The sequence below is a fragment of the Medicago truncatula genome, chromosome 7 (genome assembly GCF_003473485.1).
Source record: "Medicago truncatula cultivar Jemalong A17 chromosome 7, MtrunA17r5.0-ANR, whole genome shotgun sequence".
NCBI lineage: Eukaryota > Viridiplantae > Streptophyta > Magnoliopsida > Fabales > Fabaceae > Medicago > Medicago truncatula.
In genome coordinates, this window is record NC_053048.1 from 51901854 (window position 1) to 51919193 (window position 17340).

General features: G+C 33.9%; 1 protein-coding gene across 1 annotated transcript; it reads right to left on the reverse strand.

The window, feature by feature from the left end:
- Nucleotides 1-1112: 1112 nt before the first annotated feature.
- On the reverse strand, nucleotides 1113-6780 carry LOC11431570 (probable serine/threonine-protein kinase PIX13). Its single transcript, XM_003625936.4, has 8 exons — nucleotides 6123-6780; nucleotides 4684-5109; nucleotides 4131-4505; nucleotides 3299-3508; nucleotides 2568-2939; nucleotides 2186-2429; nucleotides 1957-2104; nucleotides 1113-1791 (listed from the first exon to the last, which is right to left on the reverse strand). The coding sequence occupies exons 1-8, from the start codon at nucleotides 6142-6144 to the stop codon at nucleotides 1411-1413; spliced, it is 2178 nt and encodes a 725-aa protein (XP_003625984.1). The 5' UTR covers nucleotides 6145-6780; the 3' UTR covers nucleotides 1113-1410.
- Nucleotides 6781-17340: the final 10560 nt, after the last annotated feature.

Sequence of the window (17340 nt, forward strand, 5' to 3'; positions counted from 1 at the left end):
TCATCCATTTCAGTTTTTTTTTTTAATTTCATCCATTTAAGTTTTTTATTACGAAGTACACGGTATAGAATAATGATATGGTCACTTCGTCGGAGATAATTGGTTTTAGTATTATTTTAGACAAAGATAATCTCAAAAAAGAAAAAGAAAGGAAGAAGAAGAGAGATATGGATAATTTGGGAAATGACGTGGGAGAAGGTATGAATGATACCATAAATTAATGTATTCATCACACACAAATGAAAATAAGAGAAAAAAATAGCATGAGAATCAAAAGGAAACAAACCGCATAATTTGTGAACCTTTAATTAATCGAATTTTAAGGCTACGATTTGATATCAATATAAAATTTGATATCTAGTATCAACGGATTCTATCTCATCAAGAAAATAGAAGATTTTGGACTAAATTTTTCATTACCCTGAATATACACTTAAATAATTTTTCGTATAATAATAATTGTTGTCGTGTCATTAAACATAAGAATTTATATTATATTTTTTTTGTTATATTGTAGATGTCATTCAAATAGATAAATATGATTAGTTTGATTTGTTATAATTTAAAAGTAACAAATATTTATGTTTATACTTTTAATTAAAGAGTAGAAGTGCTCGTCTTTTCATTGGTGCATCTTAACGAATATATATATTATCATGTAAAATCTAATTAATTTCCTTAGGACGCCAAATAGTGAACTATCTAACTAATTTTGTATTTTCTTTCAAAAAAAAAACTAACTTTGTATTTGTAAAAAAAAACTAATTTTGTAGTATTCGTAAAAACTATAATTTTTTACTATTTTATTTAAGGTTAATTAAATTTTTAGTCTCTATAAATATTCACAGTTTTATTTTTAGTCCATACAAAATAAAATACACTTTTTAGTCCCTATAAATTTTTCCATCAGCACTTTTAGTCCCTGTAAAAAAAAATCATCAACAGTTTTGGTCCCTAAAATGCTCAAGGAAAATGTCAGAGGGACTAAAAAGTGTGATTTTAATTTGTAGGAACTAAAAACAAAACTGTAAATATTTATAGGGACTAAAAACTTAATTAACCCTTTTATTTATGTTTAAAAAAAACTATTTTATTTATACAAACTATATACATCCACTAAAAAAACTATAACTTATTAGCCAATTCATATTTTTTTTTTTTACGATTAACACAATCTGCTTGTATCAAAAAACATACTAGCACGCTAAATTGCTAACTCCTCAAAAAGAACACAATCTGCTAACTGCACTATTTACTCATCAATTAAAATCTTATCACCCGAACCATTACCAACAGCAAAAAGATTCAATCACTTTGGAAAAAATTTCGGCCTATGATTCAACCTTTTAGCCATGGATTTAAATTACAAGGTTAGAATCTTTTCATGGATGCCTTTAGTTTTCTCAGTGTTCATCGTCCTTCATGAAGATCTTCCGAGAAAACCACTGTTCTAGAAATGTTGTCATTGTCAAAGGCAGCACTTAGACCAGAGTAAGGGCCTGAAGAAAACACTGAAGATGTTCCATCAAACTCAAAAGTGCTAGATGACTGTCTCAAATTGGTCTGTGTATTGGATGAGGCTAATACAGAATCGTTGTACTCTGTGATGCGCTGCACCATTTTAAGTGATTGCACCACTTCACCCATGGTGGGTCGTTGGTTTGCTTCAGGAGCAACACATGCCGCTGCAATGGTGCACACACGTACAAAATCTTCCTTTGGGTACTTTCCCTCAAGCTTTGGATCGGCAATCTCGTCCAGCCGGTCCTTATCTCTAAGGATTGGCCTGGCCTGAATGGAATAAAAAAAAAATACAGTCAGCGCTATAGTGAAAACATCACAATACATATTGAAATTCAATCATTAAAATGCTTCCAGTTATAAAAGGAAGAAAACAGGGGAAGATACTTTCAATTTTGACAACAGTGATGTGTTATGGATAGATATGGAACTAACCCAAGTAACAAGGTTCTCTTGTCCACCTGGCTGTGACATATCCACAGGTGTCCTTCCAGTGAGCAGTTCTAGCAAGACAACTCCATAGCTATAAACATCACTTTTAACAAGTAGGTGTCCAGTCATGGCATACTCAGGAGCTACATATCTACACAAAAGTTTCATTTTACCTTAAATCGAAGTTCAACAAATATATAACAACCGTGAGAAGGAATATACCAAGACTAACCCAAATGTGCCCATGACACGGGTAGACAAATAATTAGCTCCTCCTTCAGGTGCTTGCTTAGCAAGACCAAAATCTGCAACCTTAGCATGAAAATTGTTCTCGAGTAATATGTTGGATGCCTTAAAATCTCTGTGTATTACACATGGCTGTGAGTCTTCATGCAGGTACGAAAGTCCTCGTGCAGCATCAAGAGCAATCTTCATTCGAGTGTCCCAATCCAAAGGACAATTTATTCCCATGGGACCTGGAATAAATCAATGTGGATTCCAATTAAGGTGTCACATTTTGAAAAGGAAAAAAAAATATACCGAGAAAAATAATAGAACAAATGGCACAAGTTCAAATTTAAAAGTTGAACACGTGATTTGAAAAATTACATTACCATGAAGCCAAGCCTCCAAACTTCCATTAGGAACAAGCTCGTAGCAAAGTAGGTTTTGTGACGACTCACGATTACTATAGTATCCCACTAGTTTTACAAGGTTACGATGATGCAACCGGCTAAGCATTTCAACCTCGGCCAAAAACTCTTTGTCACCCTGTTGCCCTCCATTTGTAAGCCTCTTAATTGCAACAGAAGTACCATCACTTAAGATGCCTTTAAAAACTTTACCAAACCCTCCTTCTCCAAGTACACTTGCAGATTCAAAGTTGTTTGTGGCTTCTCGAAGTTCTTCATAAGCAATAAACCGTGTACTGGTTGGGTGGGAAATAGAACCCCCAGCTGAAACAGCACTTTCTATCCTTGGCTTTTCTGCGGGAAAGGGGAAACATGAGCGGTGTGGACTAAAATACAATATTAGATAACATGGTATAAACGAAACAAATTCTAAAATAAAATAAAAACATCGTCAACATCTAAAAAGTATCACTAATATTGATGCTGTAGATATGAGTATCATAAGTTATATTTATTTTATCGATATCTGGTATGCCAATTTTTCCATAAATAACACCTTTTGATCGTCACAAGCATATGATCTTACACTCTACCTTGCTGTTTAAAAAGTAAAACCGCTAGAATGAAATTCTAAAGAATAATTAGAAGAATTTTTATGATCCCAATTTACATTTACATTTCTCACAAACAAAACTTCAATAAGTGATATTTACCAGTTTCTATGGGGGGTGTTTTTTCCTTCCGCAGTAACGTGCATAAACAGAATATTAATATAGACACGATTGCAATGAAGAGCATGCCAATAGCAATTCCAAGAATAAGAAATAGATTTGAATGCCCTCCCCTAGTTGAAGAACTTGGTGATGTAGCTGTAGGTGAATGATACAAAGGTGCTTTCTCCGGCGATGCAGTTAAAGTAGGAGCTGCATTAACATACAAAGATATGTTGATAGGGATAAAAGCATAAGGAACTACTCGCTTTATTATTTGAGTTCAATAACAGAAGAAAAGTTTCTGACTTTATATTAGACAATCACCAGGGCCTCAAAGTGCAAGTAACAGTATAAATTTAAATAACACGTGTAAATCCACAAACACATACAGAAAACGAGGATACATAACATTATAACAGATATTACATCTTCATTATCACAATTCAAATTTACATTTCACAGTGCAAAATCTTCTATAAGCATCGGCATTGTCTGCTGGTTGAATACAAAATATATGAAAAATTAATTTAAAAAAATAGTTATTAGGTGCCATGAGAAAAACATAGACCCCTTCAGGATAAACATAACTTTCTCTTCTCCTTGCCACTTAAGCAGGAAACATGAAATGATCAAATATAAAAAACGGAGACAGATAAAATCAAAGCTATAACAGTACAGATTATATACACAAAAGTTCAAAAACTAGATGCAATAAACACTATTCTTTGTAACCTTCACAATAGTCACATTTCTGTTACTTTCATAATTCAAGAACACCAAAGCACCATGGTTACCAGTGAAATATTTTAGATTAAAAAAGGCCTGGACCTACCTTGAGTCGGTGGTGGAGGTTCAAACCAGATTATGTTGAGGAGTTTGTACCCACCTACTAATCTAGGGTCTAGTCGAACCTTATGCATTGAAAGCGAAGAGTTTATTCTAGAAGCTTCATTGGCAGAGAAACTGATGCCTTTATGTGGAGTAATATCCATCGAGATATTTAATGTTGAGAAGTTGATCACATAAAAGTTTATCAGGTCAATCTGGGTATTATTTTGCAACCCTAGCTGGCCAGCTAGCTCATCAAGAAATTTATCCCAATCAGGATTCTGAGAGACATTCAAAAGAAGAATGTCTATCTTTATGGGATATACACAGTGGCAACCTTTACTGCCTCGTTTCAACACCATGTCTTGTTTACAACAATCTGGAAGAACGAAAAAATAAGCAACTATGTCATTATCAGTTTCAGGTTCCTAAGCTCACAAAAATAATGCAAGACCATGTAACGATTATTTTCAAAATTAAACAGTTATTTACAATAGGTCGTGCCAGCTTCCTAGGCTGGGCTTACTTTTAAAAAAAAAAAAAATAATATAACTTACTGGAAGCATGATGGGTCAACGGTGGCTGAGGCAAAGCAGAAGGGGCTGCAGCTTCCGTAGAATGAATAGGTGCAATATTTTTAAAGCCAGAAATTGGGAGTTTCCATTCACTCCTCTTCTTGAATGGGATGGAAAAATGGGAACTTTTTGGGGGTTGGCCAGGATTTATGAAAGGACCATATGAAGGAGAACTGTCCAGTGACAGTGTTGCAATTGGTGCACCACGAGAAAGCGCGTACTTGGACCCGTGGGAATTTCCTGGTAGAGGCAGATCATGAACAAAAACAGCAGCCAAAGGTGATCTAGCTGCGGATAGCAATGGAGGTTCCAGTGTTTTATCATGTACACCAGACTCGATCATAAATACCAGGTAAGATAGTATAAGCATCCATTTCATCAATGAGCCTTGAATCTTTTTGAATATATCTGCATTGTGGGTAAAAAACCAAAGCAAACCATTAAGGATACCCTACAAAACTCTGAATCTGATATGCAGATAAAAAAAAATAAAAAAAAAGGAAAAAAATTCATACTCTTGAATAACATAAGCAGAGCTATAAGAACTATGATTGCTTCTCAAGTATAGTCGGTGCCATTGGTCAAAGCTGTACAATAAGAATTTCTAAGATTTATAGAAAACCCATTTTTATGGAACAATGACTCTCGCTGCTGGACTCGAAGTCAGTTTGTTCCAATGATGGAACAGGAAGTGACTGGTTGTAAGGTATAAGAACTCACATAACAACAATATTTGAGATGTGAATTCTTATCCCTAAGAACTCACATTATTGGTTGGTTGGTAAGGACGGATCATAAGATGAACAAAAGTATAAGACCTCGGCTACATAAATCCTATCTACCAAGTCAAATGATTCCTTTTTCTGCCTTCATAGTTTCATTAACTGATTTCCTTATTATTATTATTCACTCATGGGGCTTCGCCAAATGTGGCAGCCGGCAAGGTTAATTATGATATTATAGGGATATTAGAGATGTGGATCCTCTCGTGTTTAAACTAGACACGGGGCGGTTATGGTATGTTCAACATCTCTCCCTTAAAACTCATTGAGCTCCACTTATAATAAAAATTTGGTTCCTCTCATATTTGAACTCAAAACAAGGGTTCTATAAGTTGAGTTCAAACATGAGAAGATCGAAATCCCCCTATTATAAGTAATAATAAAAATGCAAATAATTTACAAGACTAACTACATAACATTAAGCATTTTCCATAATTACACCATTAAGCATGAAGTCATACCATTATTATTAATAATATGACATTTTCGTTAATTTCAACAAATGGAAATAGAATCTTCAAATCAAAACTTTCATGATAAAATTCAACCATGCAACTCAAAAAAGCAAAGGTTCAATTCCTTTATCTAACATACAAAACTAATCATAAATTAAAAAAAAGAAGAATAAGCTAAAATTACCGATTGACATGACCGACACCATTGATTTTCCCGAACAGTTCAGATCTATGCAGAATTGGGAGGAGGATCTAAATCAGGAATTATGATTAGCGAAAGTGTTGTTAATTGAGATTGAGTAAATGAAATCAGAGTCAAAGTTTCCATAAGAGAGTCAAATCGTGATTATTTATGAAGATGTGGTTGGTAGTTAAAGTGTTAGTAGCAGTAGTAGTACTAGAGTTAGTTTCCTTTTTGTAAGTGCCATGGAAATGGAATAGAAGTGGAAGATGTTTTTGTTGTCTTGTTTAATTTTAATTTGGGAATAAAGTAAAATGGGTGAGATGGGTGGTGGTAGTGGGAAAATGGGGGGTTGTTTTGGTAATTCCGTTGCGTGAAATGGAAGAGAATAGACGTTTTAAATGAGGGGACCTCGAAGTGCGGAGTTAACGGAAAACAACAATACTCACTAACGGTAGCAGTTTTCTAGTCAGTAGTAGTTAGCTAGCTAGAGCGTGAGATGAAAGGGAAGGGACCACTAAGGATTATGCAGCATGGATGATGATATCTGTATTTTTCTTTTCTGAATCGTGTTGCTGGTGCTAGATAGACAGCCCAGAATTCATTCAATTCAATTCATGCACTGTCGGTAGTCGTTACTGCTTTCTTCTTTCTTTGTCACCAACCGAATATCTCCGTGTGCAATTGCACAAATTAATCTTTTAAGTCAAATTAAATTGTAATAAATAACAAAGTTTTTACTATTGTTGCATTTTCATTATTGGATTCCAACCCAGACTTTTTAGACTCGTCAATAGAGAGGATCTTCGTGTTGCAATAAACAAGATCTAATCCACTCCTACCAATACTCTAAACAAACACGCATAAAACCCAAATGACAAGCATGGTTGACAAAACAACAAAGTGCAAGTGTCAAACGACTATTCATCCTTCAATAATGAAAGTTTGTGAATCAAAATATGAACACACTACTAACCACCGGCTCTCAACATTAACATTAGAATGTTGGGTATTCTCTCCATTTGGGAGCATATAGATTTCTTTTAAGAAAGGCGCAAAATAATGTTTGAAAAAGTATAATAATTAATAAAGATGAGACGAGACACATTTGATGGTGTGAGATCCCGGACCAGGGCCGTCTCCGTGAAATAGGAGGCTCGACTCTCTTTTTAAAATAGATCCTTAATAAAATAAAACGTAATTTTTTTATGTAGTTAAATTTCATTAAAAAAAAAATCATAATCAGAAGAAGTTGTAAGCATGAAAGGAATTAAAAAAAATTAAGTGAAAGAGGTGAAATTTATGTAACGGTGTCGTTTGAATTTGTAACTCCTTTGCTGTGGAAAAGGGTAAAACGAATGGTTTATGTGAAGAAAAAAATGATTGTTGTGATTCTTTCAATAAAATAGCTTTCCAAATTGATTGATTAAGTGATTATACAAATTAGGGGTGGTTTAATAGGATCCGATTTATGTACAAAAAGAAGAACTATAGTCTAGAAAAAAACTCAAACGTGTACTAAAGGATATAAAGATATAACATATATATTTTTTATTTAAATGAGGGGTGGGTATGTATTAGATTTAATTTTTTCTTAGAGATCCGTAGCATTTGGAGGCCCGACCTGGTTGAGCATCTTGTACATCCTCAAGGTCGGGCCCTGTCCCGGACCAACTCCATTTTTCAAAACAAATGAAAAGCTACTAATACAAAATGGAGTAGTGATATTTGAACATCCATTTGAGATAATTTTTGTGACAACTTCTTTTATCTCTCTTTTCATTGGTAAAAAACAATGGAGAGAGAAAAAGAAGAGAGAGAATATGAGTATAATATGAGTATGAGAAAGAATGTTGTCAAAAAGTTATCATAAAATGGATGTACAAATATCATTTCTCTACAAAATGCATGTCACGCTAAACATTACTCCCTCCGTCCCAAATTGTACGACGTTTTGAGCATTTCATACATATTAAGAAATGTAATTAATATTGTGTGGGAAAGAGATATTATGAGTTGTTTTACAAAATTGTCCTCAATAAATGATATGGGAAAGATAAATGAATGAATTGAAAGAAGAGAGAGTAATAAATAGTTAATGATATAATAGGAAAAGTAACATTAATTTTTCATTGATATTGTAAAGCGACATATAATTTGTGACAAATATTTTTTCTAAAGTGACATACAATTTGGGACGGAGGGAGTAGTAATGAAGTTCTTTATTTCTTTTGAAAAATGAAAAGATCCTAGCTCACATGTGAAAGATGACAAATCATTTATCTCTTTAGTTTATAAACATCAAATCTCCTCGACCTTTCAAATCTTTATAACTAACGACAAAAGTTTTCATAAGTTCTAATTTGTACAACCTTGTGGAAGTGGCATACTGAACCTAAAGTTGGGGGATTTATGCTAGAATGAGGAGGATGACCGTCCTAGACCCCAAACAATAAATCTAAAGTCTGGGCCCTAAAATATATAAAAATAAACAATCGTTATAATTAATAGAATCATAAAAGGGGGCAAATAAAATAGATTTGTTTGAAACGAGTAAGACAATCTTTGAATAATGATGGATATGTCATAGAAAAAGATACTCTTGAACAATATAATGAAATTTTGAATGATGATAATCTCATCAATGACAACGACAACGTTCTCGACGCATCAAGTAATAATGTAGGCATTGATGACCACTTCATTCTTCCTTTAAATATCTATAATCCATTGGAGTATTCTTAATGCAAAAACCATAGACATCTTAATTGAAAAAGTGCCTATTAGGGAATTAAATACCATATTTCTTATAGGAGTTATGTTATTTGAACATCCATATATGTAACAACTTTTGTGACAACCAAAATTTTACAAAGGAAATGAGGTAGTGGCACAAAAACCAAAGCAATAGAGAGAGAAAGTAAAAAGATAACGTGAATATGAGATAGAAAGTTGTCACAAAAGTTGTAAAAAATGGTTGTTCAAATATCATTTCTCTTCTTATAAACATAATTTCTAGACATTTTTCACATTCTTATCTTTCCAAAAAATTGAGTAATTGAGAGACTTTTGAAAGAAGACTGTTGATTTACTCTATACATGTCGATAAAGTATAATATTTTTGTTGCAAAGTGTTCACTTCTCACAATAACAGCCACATGAGTATTTTAGCACGTGATGGTGTGACGTTTAACAAATGATGAATTGAATGAGTGGAAACATTTAAGTGAGAAACCAAATAACATATCACTAATACTGAAAAACTACTCTGAGATCATCAACATCAAAGTAAAGTTTGAACAATCTAGCCATGTATTAAGAAAAATATGATAGAACATATTGATGTGAATATGATTATTAGTGATTTTACATTTAAAAATGCTCATAGAGATGATGGAGGGTGCCGTTTAATTTGGGAAAGACTAGTTTTTCCCCACCATGGGAAAGTTAGTTTTTAACCATTAGATTAAATAGGGTACACAATTTTATCATGGTCTCTCAACATCAAATTTTTCCCACATCATCTTCCACCACCAAAACACTTTGTCTTCTTCAACTTTGATCTTGGTTTTGCTATGGCAGAAATTTATGTTTGTCTCAGCAAAATTGCTCAAACTTGCATTGATGGCTACAATTTCTTCTCCAGAATTGCTCAAATTGAAGCAATTGAAGCACATGCATTGATGGCTCCACGTTTTTCTTGTAATGTTGCTGTTAATTATTCTGCAACCATTATCCTCCAATTTGTTGGTTTTGATTTTGATTTTAACTACTGGAATTAGTTTGTTGAAATTGAATTCAATTCTTCATGCCAATACAACAATTGAATAACTTTGTTATATATAATGAGGTGTATAGATGTTGAGGCAAAATCCCTAATTAATTTTAAAGATAATAAACTTTAATGATTAAGGATTAAATGGACTTTGATTAATTCCTTGGTATTTAACTTGTGTTCTTGAGTGTTTTCACTAAGACAGGAACAAGGTCTGAATCATACCAAGATGCATAAAATCAAAGGACATTGAATCCATGAACTAATTCTAAAGTTCAGAAAGTTAGTTCAGAATGTTGATCAGAAAGTTGATCAGAACGTTCTGATGAGAGCTCAGAAGCAACCCTGTTCAGAAGCAACCTTGCTCAGAAGCAACCCTGTTCAGAAGCAACCTTGTTCAGAAGCAACCCTGTTCAGAAGCAACCCAGTTCAGAAGGTTGTTCAGAAGCAACCAGTTCAGAAGCAACCTAGTTCAGAAGGTTGTTCTTATACAAGCCAAGAATCTCAAGAACTGTGGTCAAGGTCATGCAAGGCACATGTGACATGAATATATGTCCAGGAAAGTACATTTGCATGGATCAATCAAGCAATAAAGGCATATACAAGAGTTATGTCAAAGAAGGCATTCAATGTTCATTTAAGACTATGAACATTGATGTACTAGGAATACTTCACAAAGGAATATCATCCTAGATGTTATCATCACTGCTCTTCATTATTGTTTCACTATTAGGATTTGATTACATCAAATGATAGTCTTACAAATCATCCTAAGTGAAACAGATGGAACATTCTGATGATCAGAATGTTCAAGCTCAGCTCATGCTTACTTTATGAACAGTATAGTAGGTGAAAAGCAAAAAGCAAAAGCAAAGCAAATCTGTCATCTCCAACAAGAGATAGACACGTCTGAGAGTTGGTACTGATCAAGGACAACACAATCTCTCAAAGCATGGGCATGAAGATGCAGAATCCCACTAAATCCTCCTGCACCGGTTCCAAGACAAAATCTGGGAAAGGAACATTCTGATGTATGAAGAAAAGTCCATACATTGGTTATTGTCCAGAAATTCATATGAAAAGCATATGCATAGCCCAGAACTTCATGTGTTCATTCATACATGATGAACCCAGATGAAGATCATCATGAACACAACAACATTCTGATGTTCATCAGAGATCAGAATGTTTGCCCAGAATTTCAAGTTAAAGCTTGTGGGACCCAGGACACATGGCATAACACCATTGGACACCCTACAACGGCTATATGAGCCCAAAGACTCTATAAATATAGGGCTTGGCCTTAGCAAAACTTACACCATTGCAAAGCATACAAGAAAACAACTCTGATTTTGTTTGAAGCTTTTGCAAACTGAAATTGATCAATCTCTAAGTCTTTCATCAACTTAGTGCAAATCAATACTCTTGTTATCTGTAGGATAACCTCTTCTTCTTCTTCTTTCATTGTTTGTTTTACAAACACCCAACTTCCATACAAATTGTAACAAAGTCTCATCTAGCTTTTAGAGGTCCTAAAGTGTTAGGTTGAGCAAAGATTGTAAAAGTCTAAGTGGTTAACTTAGCAAGAAGGTGCAAGCCTGCTGAGGCTTAGAGAATACAGGAGTGTAATTGTTCAGGTGAACAAGATTGTAAGGTGCAGGACTTGAGAGGTTATCTCAAGCATCTTAGTGGAAACTCTCACAGGATTGTGGGGAGTGGACTAGCCCACATTGGGTGAACCACTATAACTCTTTGTGTGTTCTTTCTTTCTTCTCTATACTCTTTTATTTACAGTATACACAACACACACTTACACTTATACTTTATTAAGCAATTTTGTTTATGAACTTCAGAACATTCTGAAGTCAGAAAGTTAACATAATTCCAAGTAAACAACTTGAGAATCACTTTTAAGTTTCAGGATAATTTTTAAAGGGTCACAATTCAAACCCCCCCCTTCCTTGTGACTATTTTATCTACTTCAATTGGTATCAGAGCTGGGCTCTAAGGGTTTGAACACTTAAACAAGTGTTAGAGAAAAGATTCAGGAAGTATGTCTAAAGTCAAGTACATAGCTGAAGGAGGATCTTCAAATAGACCACCACTCTTTGATGGATCAAACTACTACTTCTGGAAAGGCAAGATGGAACTCTTTCTCAGATCTCAAGACAATGATATGTGGGCAGTCATCACAAATGGAGACTTTGTTCCAACAAACAAAGAAGGAGCTGTCAAAGCAAAAAGTGCATGGTCAACAGATGAAAAAGCTCAGGTATTACTAAACTCTAAAGCTAGACTCTTTCTATCATGTGCACTAACCATGGAAGAAAGTGAAAGAGTTGATGAATGTACAAATGCTAAAGGAGTATGGGATACTCTGAAAATACATCATGAGGGTACATCTCATGTCAAAGAAACTAGAATTGACATTGGAGTCAGAAAATTTGAAGTCTTTGAAATGAGTAAAAATGAAACCATTGATGAGATGTATGCAAGATTTACTACAATAGTAAATGAAATGAGATCTCTTGGAAAGGCATATTCCACTCATGATAGAATTAGAAAAATTCTGAGATGTCTTCCAAGTATGTGGAGACCTATGGTCACTGCAATCACTCAGGCCAAAGATTTAAAATCTATGAACCTGGAAGATCTCATTGGTTCACTAAGAGCTCATGAAGTTGTACTTCAAGGAGACAAACCAGTAAAGAAGGTAAGAACACTTGCCTTGAAAGCATCTCAGCAAACCTCATCAGTTGCTGATGAAGATGTGCAAGAACCACAAGAATTAGAAGAAGTTCATGAAGAAGAAGCTGAAGATGAACTTGCACTAATCTCTAAAAGAATTCAAAGGATGATGTTGAGAAGAAATCAGATCAGAAAGAAGTTTCCAAAGACCAACATCAGCATCAAAACTGAAGCTGACAAAAGTCAAGTCACTTGCTATGGATGCAACAAAACTGGACATTTCAAAAATGAATGTCCTGACATCAAAAAGGTTCAGAAAAAACCTCCCTTCAAGAAGAAAGCAATGATCACATGGGATGACATGGAAGAATCAGATTCTCAAGAAGATGCAGATACAGACATGGGACTGATGGCTCAGTCAGATGATGAGGAAGAGGTAATTATCTATAAAACTGATTCTTTATATAAAGATCTTGAAAACAAAATTGATAGTCTCTTATATGATTCAAACTTCTTAACTAATAGATGTCACTCTTTAATCAAAGAACTTTCTGAGATAAAAGAAGAAAAAGAAATACTTCAGAACAAGTATGATGAGTCCAGAAAGACCATAAAAATTCTGCAAGATTCTCATTTTGACATGTCAGAAAAACAAAGAGAGATAAACAGAAAACAAAAAGGCATTATGTCTGTACCTTCTGAAGTACAAAAGGAAAACATACTTTTGAAAAAGGAAGTTGAAACATTGAAAAAGGATCTGACAGGGTTTATAAAATCTACAGAAACTTTTCAAAACATAGTAGGATCTCAAAATAAAAGTACTAAGAAATCTGGCTTAGGCTTTAAGGATCCAAGCAAAATTATTGGAAGTTTTGTACCTAAAGCTAAAATAAGAGTTAAATGTTGTTTTTGTGATAAGTATGGACATAATGAATCAGTATGTCATGTTAAGAAAAAATTTATCAAACAAAATAATTTAAATCTTAGTTCAGAACGTTCTCATCTCAATAGATCAGAAAGTTCACAAAAGGCTGAAAAGGCTAAGAAGACATGTTTCTACTGTAACAAATCTGATCATAAAAGACAGAATGTTACTTTCAGAAAAGATCTCTTAGAAGAACTAACCCTCAAGGACCCAACATTACATGGGTACCTAAAATTTTTATCTTGTCAAATGTAGGTCTTGCCTCAGGGTGCAAGAACAAAACCATGGTACCTGGATAGTGGTTGTTCTAGGCACATGACAGGTGACAGGGATTATTTTCTAACTTTTGAAAAGAAGGATGGAGGACTAGTGACATTTGGAAACAATGACAAAGGTAAAATCAGAGGTAAAGGTACTATAGGTAATCTTAACTCTGCTAGAATAGAAAATGTTCAGTATGTGGAAGGTTTAAAACATAATCTACTTAGCATAAGTCAATTGTGTGATAGTGGATTTGAAGTTATCTTTAAACCTAACATATGTGAAGTCAGACAAACCTCCTCTAACAAATTGTTTTTCTCTGGTTCAAGAAGAAAGAACTTATATGTTTTAGAACTAAATGATATGCCTGCTGAATCTTGTTTTATGTCTCTTGAAAAAGACAAATGGATCTGGCACAAAAGGGCTGGTCATATAAGCATGAAAACCATTGCTAAACTTTCTCAACTTGATCTAGTTAGAGGTTTGCCTAAGATTAGCTTTGAAAAGGACAGAATCTGTGAAGCATGTGTTAAAGGTAAACAAGTAAAAAGTAGTTTTAAAACTATTGAGTTTATCTCAACTCAGAAACCTTTAGAGCTTCTTCACATTGATCTGTTTGGTCCTGTTCAAACTGCAAGTCTAACTGGCAAAAGATATGGATTTGTTATTGTTGATGATTTCTCCAGATTTACATGGGTGCTATTTTTAAAACATAAAGATGAATCTTTTGAAGCTTTTCAAAACTTTTGCAAAAGAGTTCAAAATGAAAAAGGTTATAATATCATCACAGTTAGGAGTGATCATGGAGGAGAATTTGAAAATGCATCCTTCAAAACATTCTTTGATGAAAATGGTATTAAACATAATTTTTCTTGTGCAAGAACTCCACAACAAAATGGAGTTGTTGAAAGAAAAAATAGAACCTTGCAAGAAATGGCAAGAACAATGTTAAATGGAGTTGTTGAAAGAAAAAAATAGAACCTTGCAAGAAATGGCAAGAACAATGTTAAATGAATCAAATGTTGAAAATTACTTTTGGGCAGAAGCCATTAACACATCTTGTTACATTTTGAATAGAGTTTCTATAAGAAAGGTTCTTAACAAAACCCCATATGAACTCTGGAAAAATATTAAACCTAGCATATCTTACTTTCACATTTTTGGCTGCTATTGTTACATACTGAACAATAAAGAAAAATTGGGTAAGTTTGATCCTAAATCAGATAAAGCTATCTTTTTAGGATACTCTACAACTTCTAAAGGTTATAGAGTGTACAATCTAAAAACCCAGACAGTTGAAATTAGTATGCATATCATATTTGATGAATATGATGAACATTCTAAACCTAAAGAGAATGAAGACACTGAAGTACCAACACTTCAGAATGTTCCAGTTCAAAATACTGAGAACACAGTAGAGAAAGAAGATGATCAGAATGTTCAGGATCAATCTTTTCAAAGTCCACCTAGAAGCTGGAGAATGGTAGGGGATCATCCTACTGATCAAATCATTGGAAGCACAACTGATGGTGTAAGAACCAGATTGTCCTTTCAAGATAACAACATGGCAATGATTTCTCAAATGGAACCCAAGTCAATCAATGAAGCCATTATTGATGACTCTTGGATTAAGGCCATGAAGGAAGAACTTTCTCAGTTTGAAAGAAACAGAGTTTGGAACTTGGTTCCAAATAATCAAGATAAAACCATCATTGGAACAAGATGGGTTTTTAGAAACAAGCTTGATGAAGAAGGTAAAGTTGTCAGAAACAAAGCAAGGTTAGTTGCTCAAGGTTACAACCAACAAGAAGGTATTGACTATGATGAGACCTTTGCACCAGTTGCAAGGTTAGAAGCCATCAGAATTCTTCTTGCTTATGCTGCACATAAAAGCATTAAACTTTTTCAAATGGATGTGAAAAGTGCATTTTTAAATGGTTTTCTAAATGAAGAAGTTTATGTAAGTCAACCACCTGGATTCATAAACAAAGAAAAACCAAATCATGTTTTCAAATTAACAAAAGCTCTTTATGGTCTTAAACAAGCTCCTAGAGCTTGGTATGACAGACTTAGCACATTTTTAATTGAAAATGGTTTTTCAAGAGGAAAAATTGATACCACACTTTTTAGAAAAACACATAATACTGACTTGCTTATTGTTCAAGTATATGTGGATGACATTATTTTTGGTGCTACTAAAATAAAAATGTGTGAAGAATTTTCCAACCTTATGCAAAGTGAATTTGAGATGAGCATGATGGGTGAACTTGGTTTTTTCCTTGGTTTACAAATCAAACAACATTCAAATGGAATTTTTATAAGTCAAGAAAAGTATATCAAAGACATTCTTAAGAAATATAAAATGAATGAGGCAAAAATCATGAGCACCCCTATGCATCCATCTTCAAGTTTAGATAAGGATGAGAGTGGAAAATCTATTTCTGAAAAAGAATATAGAGGCATGATAGGTTCATTATTATATTTGACTGCTAGCAGACCTGATATAGTGTTTGCAGTTGGATTATGTGCTAGATTTCAAACATGTGCAAAAGAATCTCACTTAACTGCAGTTAAAAGAATATTTAGATATCTAGTAGGTACTACTGATCTTGGCCTTTGGTATAGAAAAGGTTCTAGTTTTGATCTTGTAGCCTATTGTGATGCTGATTATGCTGGAGACAAAGTTGAGAGGAAGAGCACAAGTGGATCCTGTCAATTCTTAGGACAAGCATTGATTGGATGGTCTTGCAGAAAGCAAAACACTATTGCACTCTCCACAACTGAAGCTGAGTATGTATCTGCAGCTAGCTGCTGCTCTCAAATTTTATGGGTAAGAAATCAGCTGGAAGATTACTCTCTAAGGTACACAAGTGTTCCTATTTATTGTGACAATACAAGTGCAATTAATCTTTCTAAGAATCCTATTCAGCATTCTAGGTCTAAACATATTGAAATAAAACATCATTTCATTAGAGACCATGTTCAGAAAAAAAATATTGCATTAAGCTTTGTTGATACTGAAAATCAATTGGCTGACATTTTCACAAAACCCCTTGTTGAGGATAGATTCAATTTTCTTAAAGAAAAATTGTTAATCATGAAAAATCCCAATAAAGATTGATTACTGATCACTAAGGGCCTTAAATTAAACCCCTTGATGTCATCTGATACAAATCAGATAGATCCATCTTTATCTCACTCTCAATGTTCCTGAGTTCAGAATGTTCCTGAGTTCAGAACGTTCATCAGGTCAGAATGTTCAAATGATCAGAATGTTCATTGCAATATTCATACGATCAGAACAGTCACAAGTATGTTCATCTGAGTTTATTCATTCATGATGTTCTTGAAATTTTTTTTGTTCAGAACCCAAATTCTGGGTCAAACAATCTCATGCGTGAGATCTTGTTTTGACCTGTTCAAAAAATCCATCCATAATCTTAAGCATTTAATGCTTGGTTATAAGAAGTCATGTTTAAGGTTTAACCACCATGTAATGGCTTAACCATCAAATCATCCAAAATCCATTCATCTTCCCAAACGGCTACTTTTTCCTTTCTCTCTCCTAGGCG

Bases quoted from the DNA above. Each gene is read 5' to 3' on its own strand.
- LOC11431570 (XM_003625936.4), bottom strand. From the start codon at position 6,144: ATGGTGTCGGTCATGTCAATCG. The intron at 5,110-6,122 runs GTAATTTTAGCT...CCCACAATGCAG, and splicing joins GGTGTCGGTCATGTCAATCG to ATATATTCAAAAAGATTCAA. The intron at 4,506-4,683 runs GTAAGTTATATT...TCGTTCTTCCAG, and splicing joins GTTGACCCATCATGCTTCCA to ATTGTTGTAAACAAGACATG.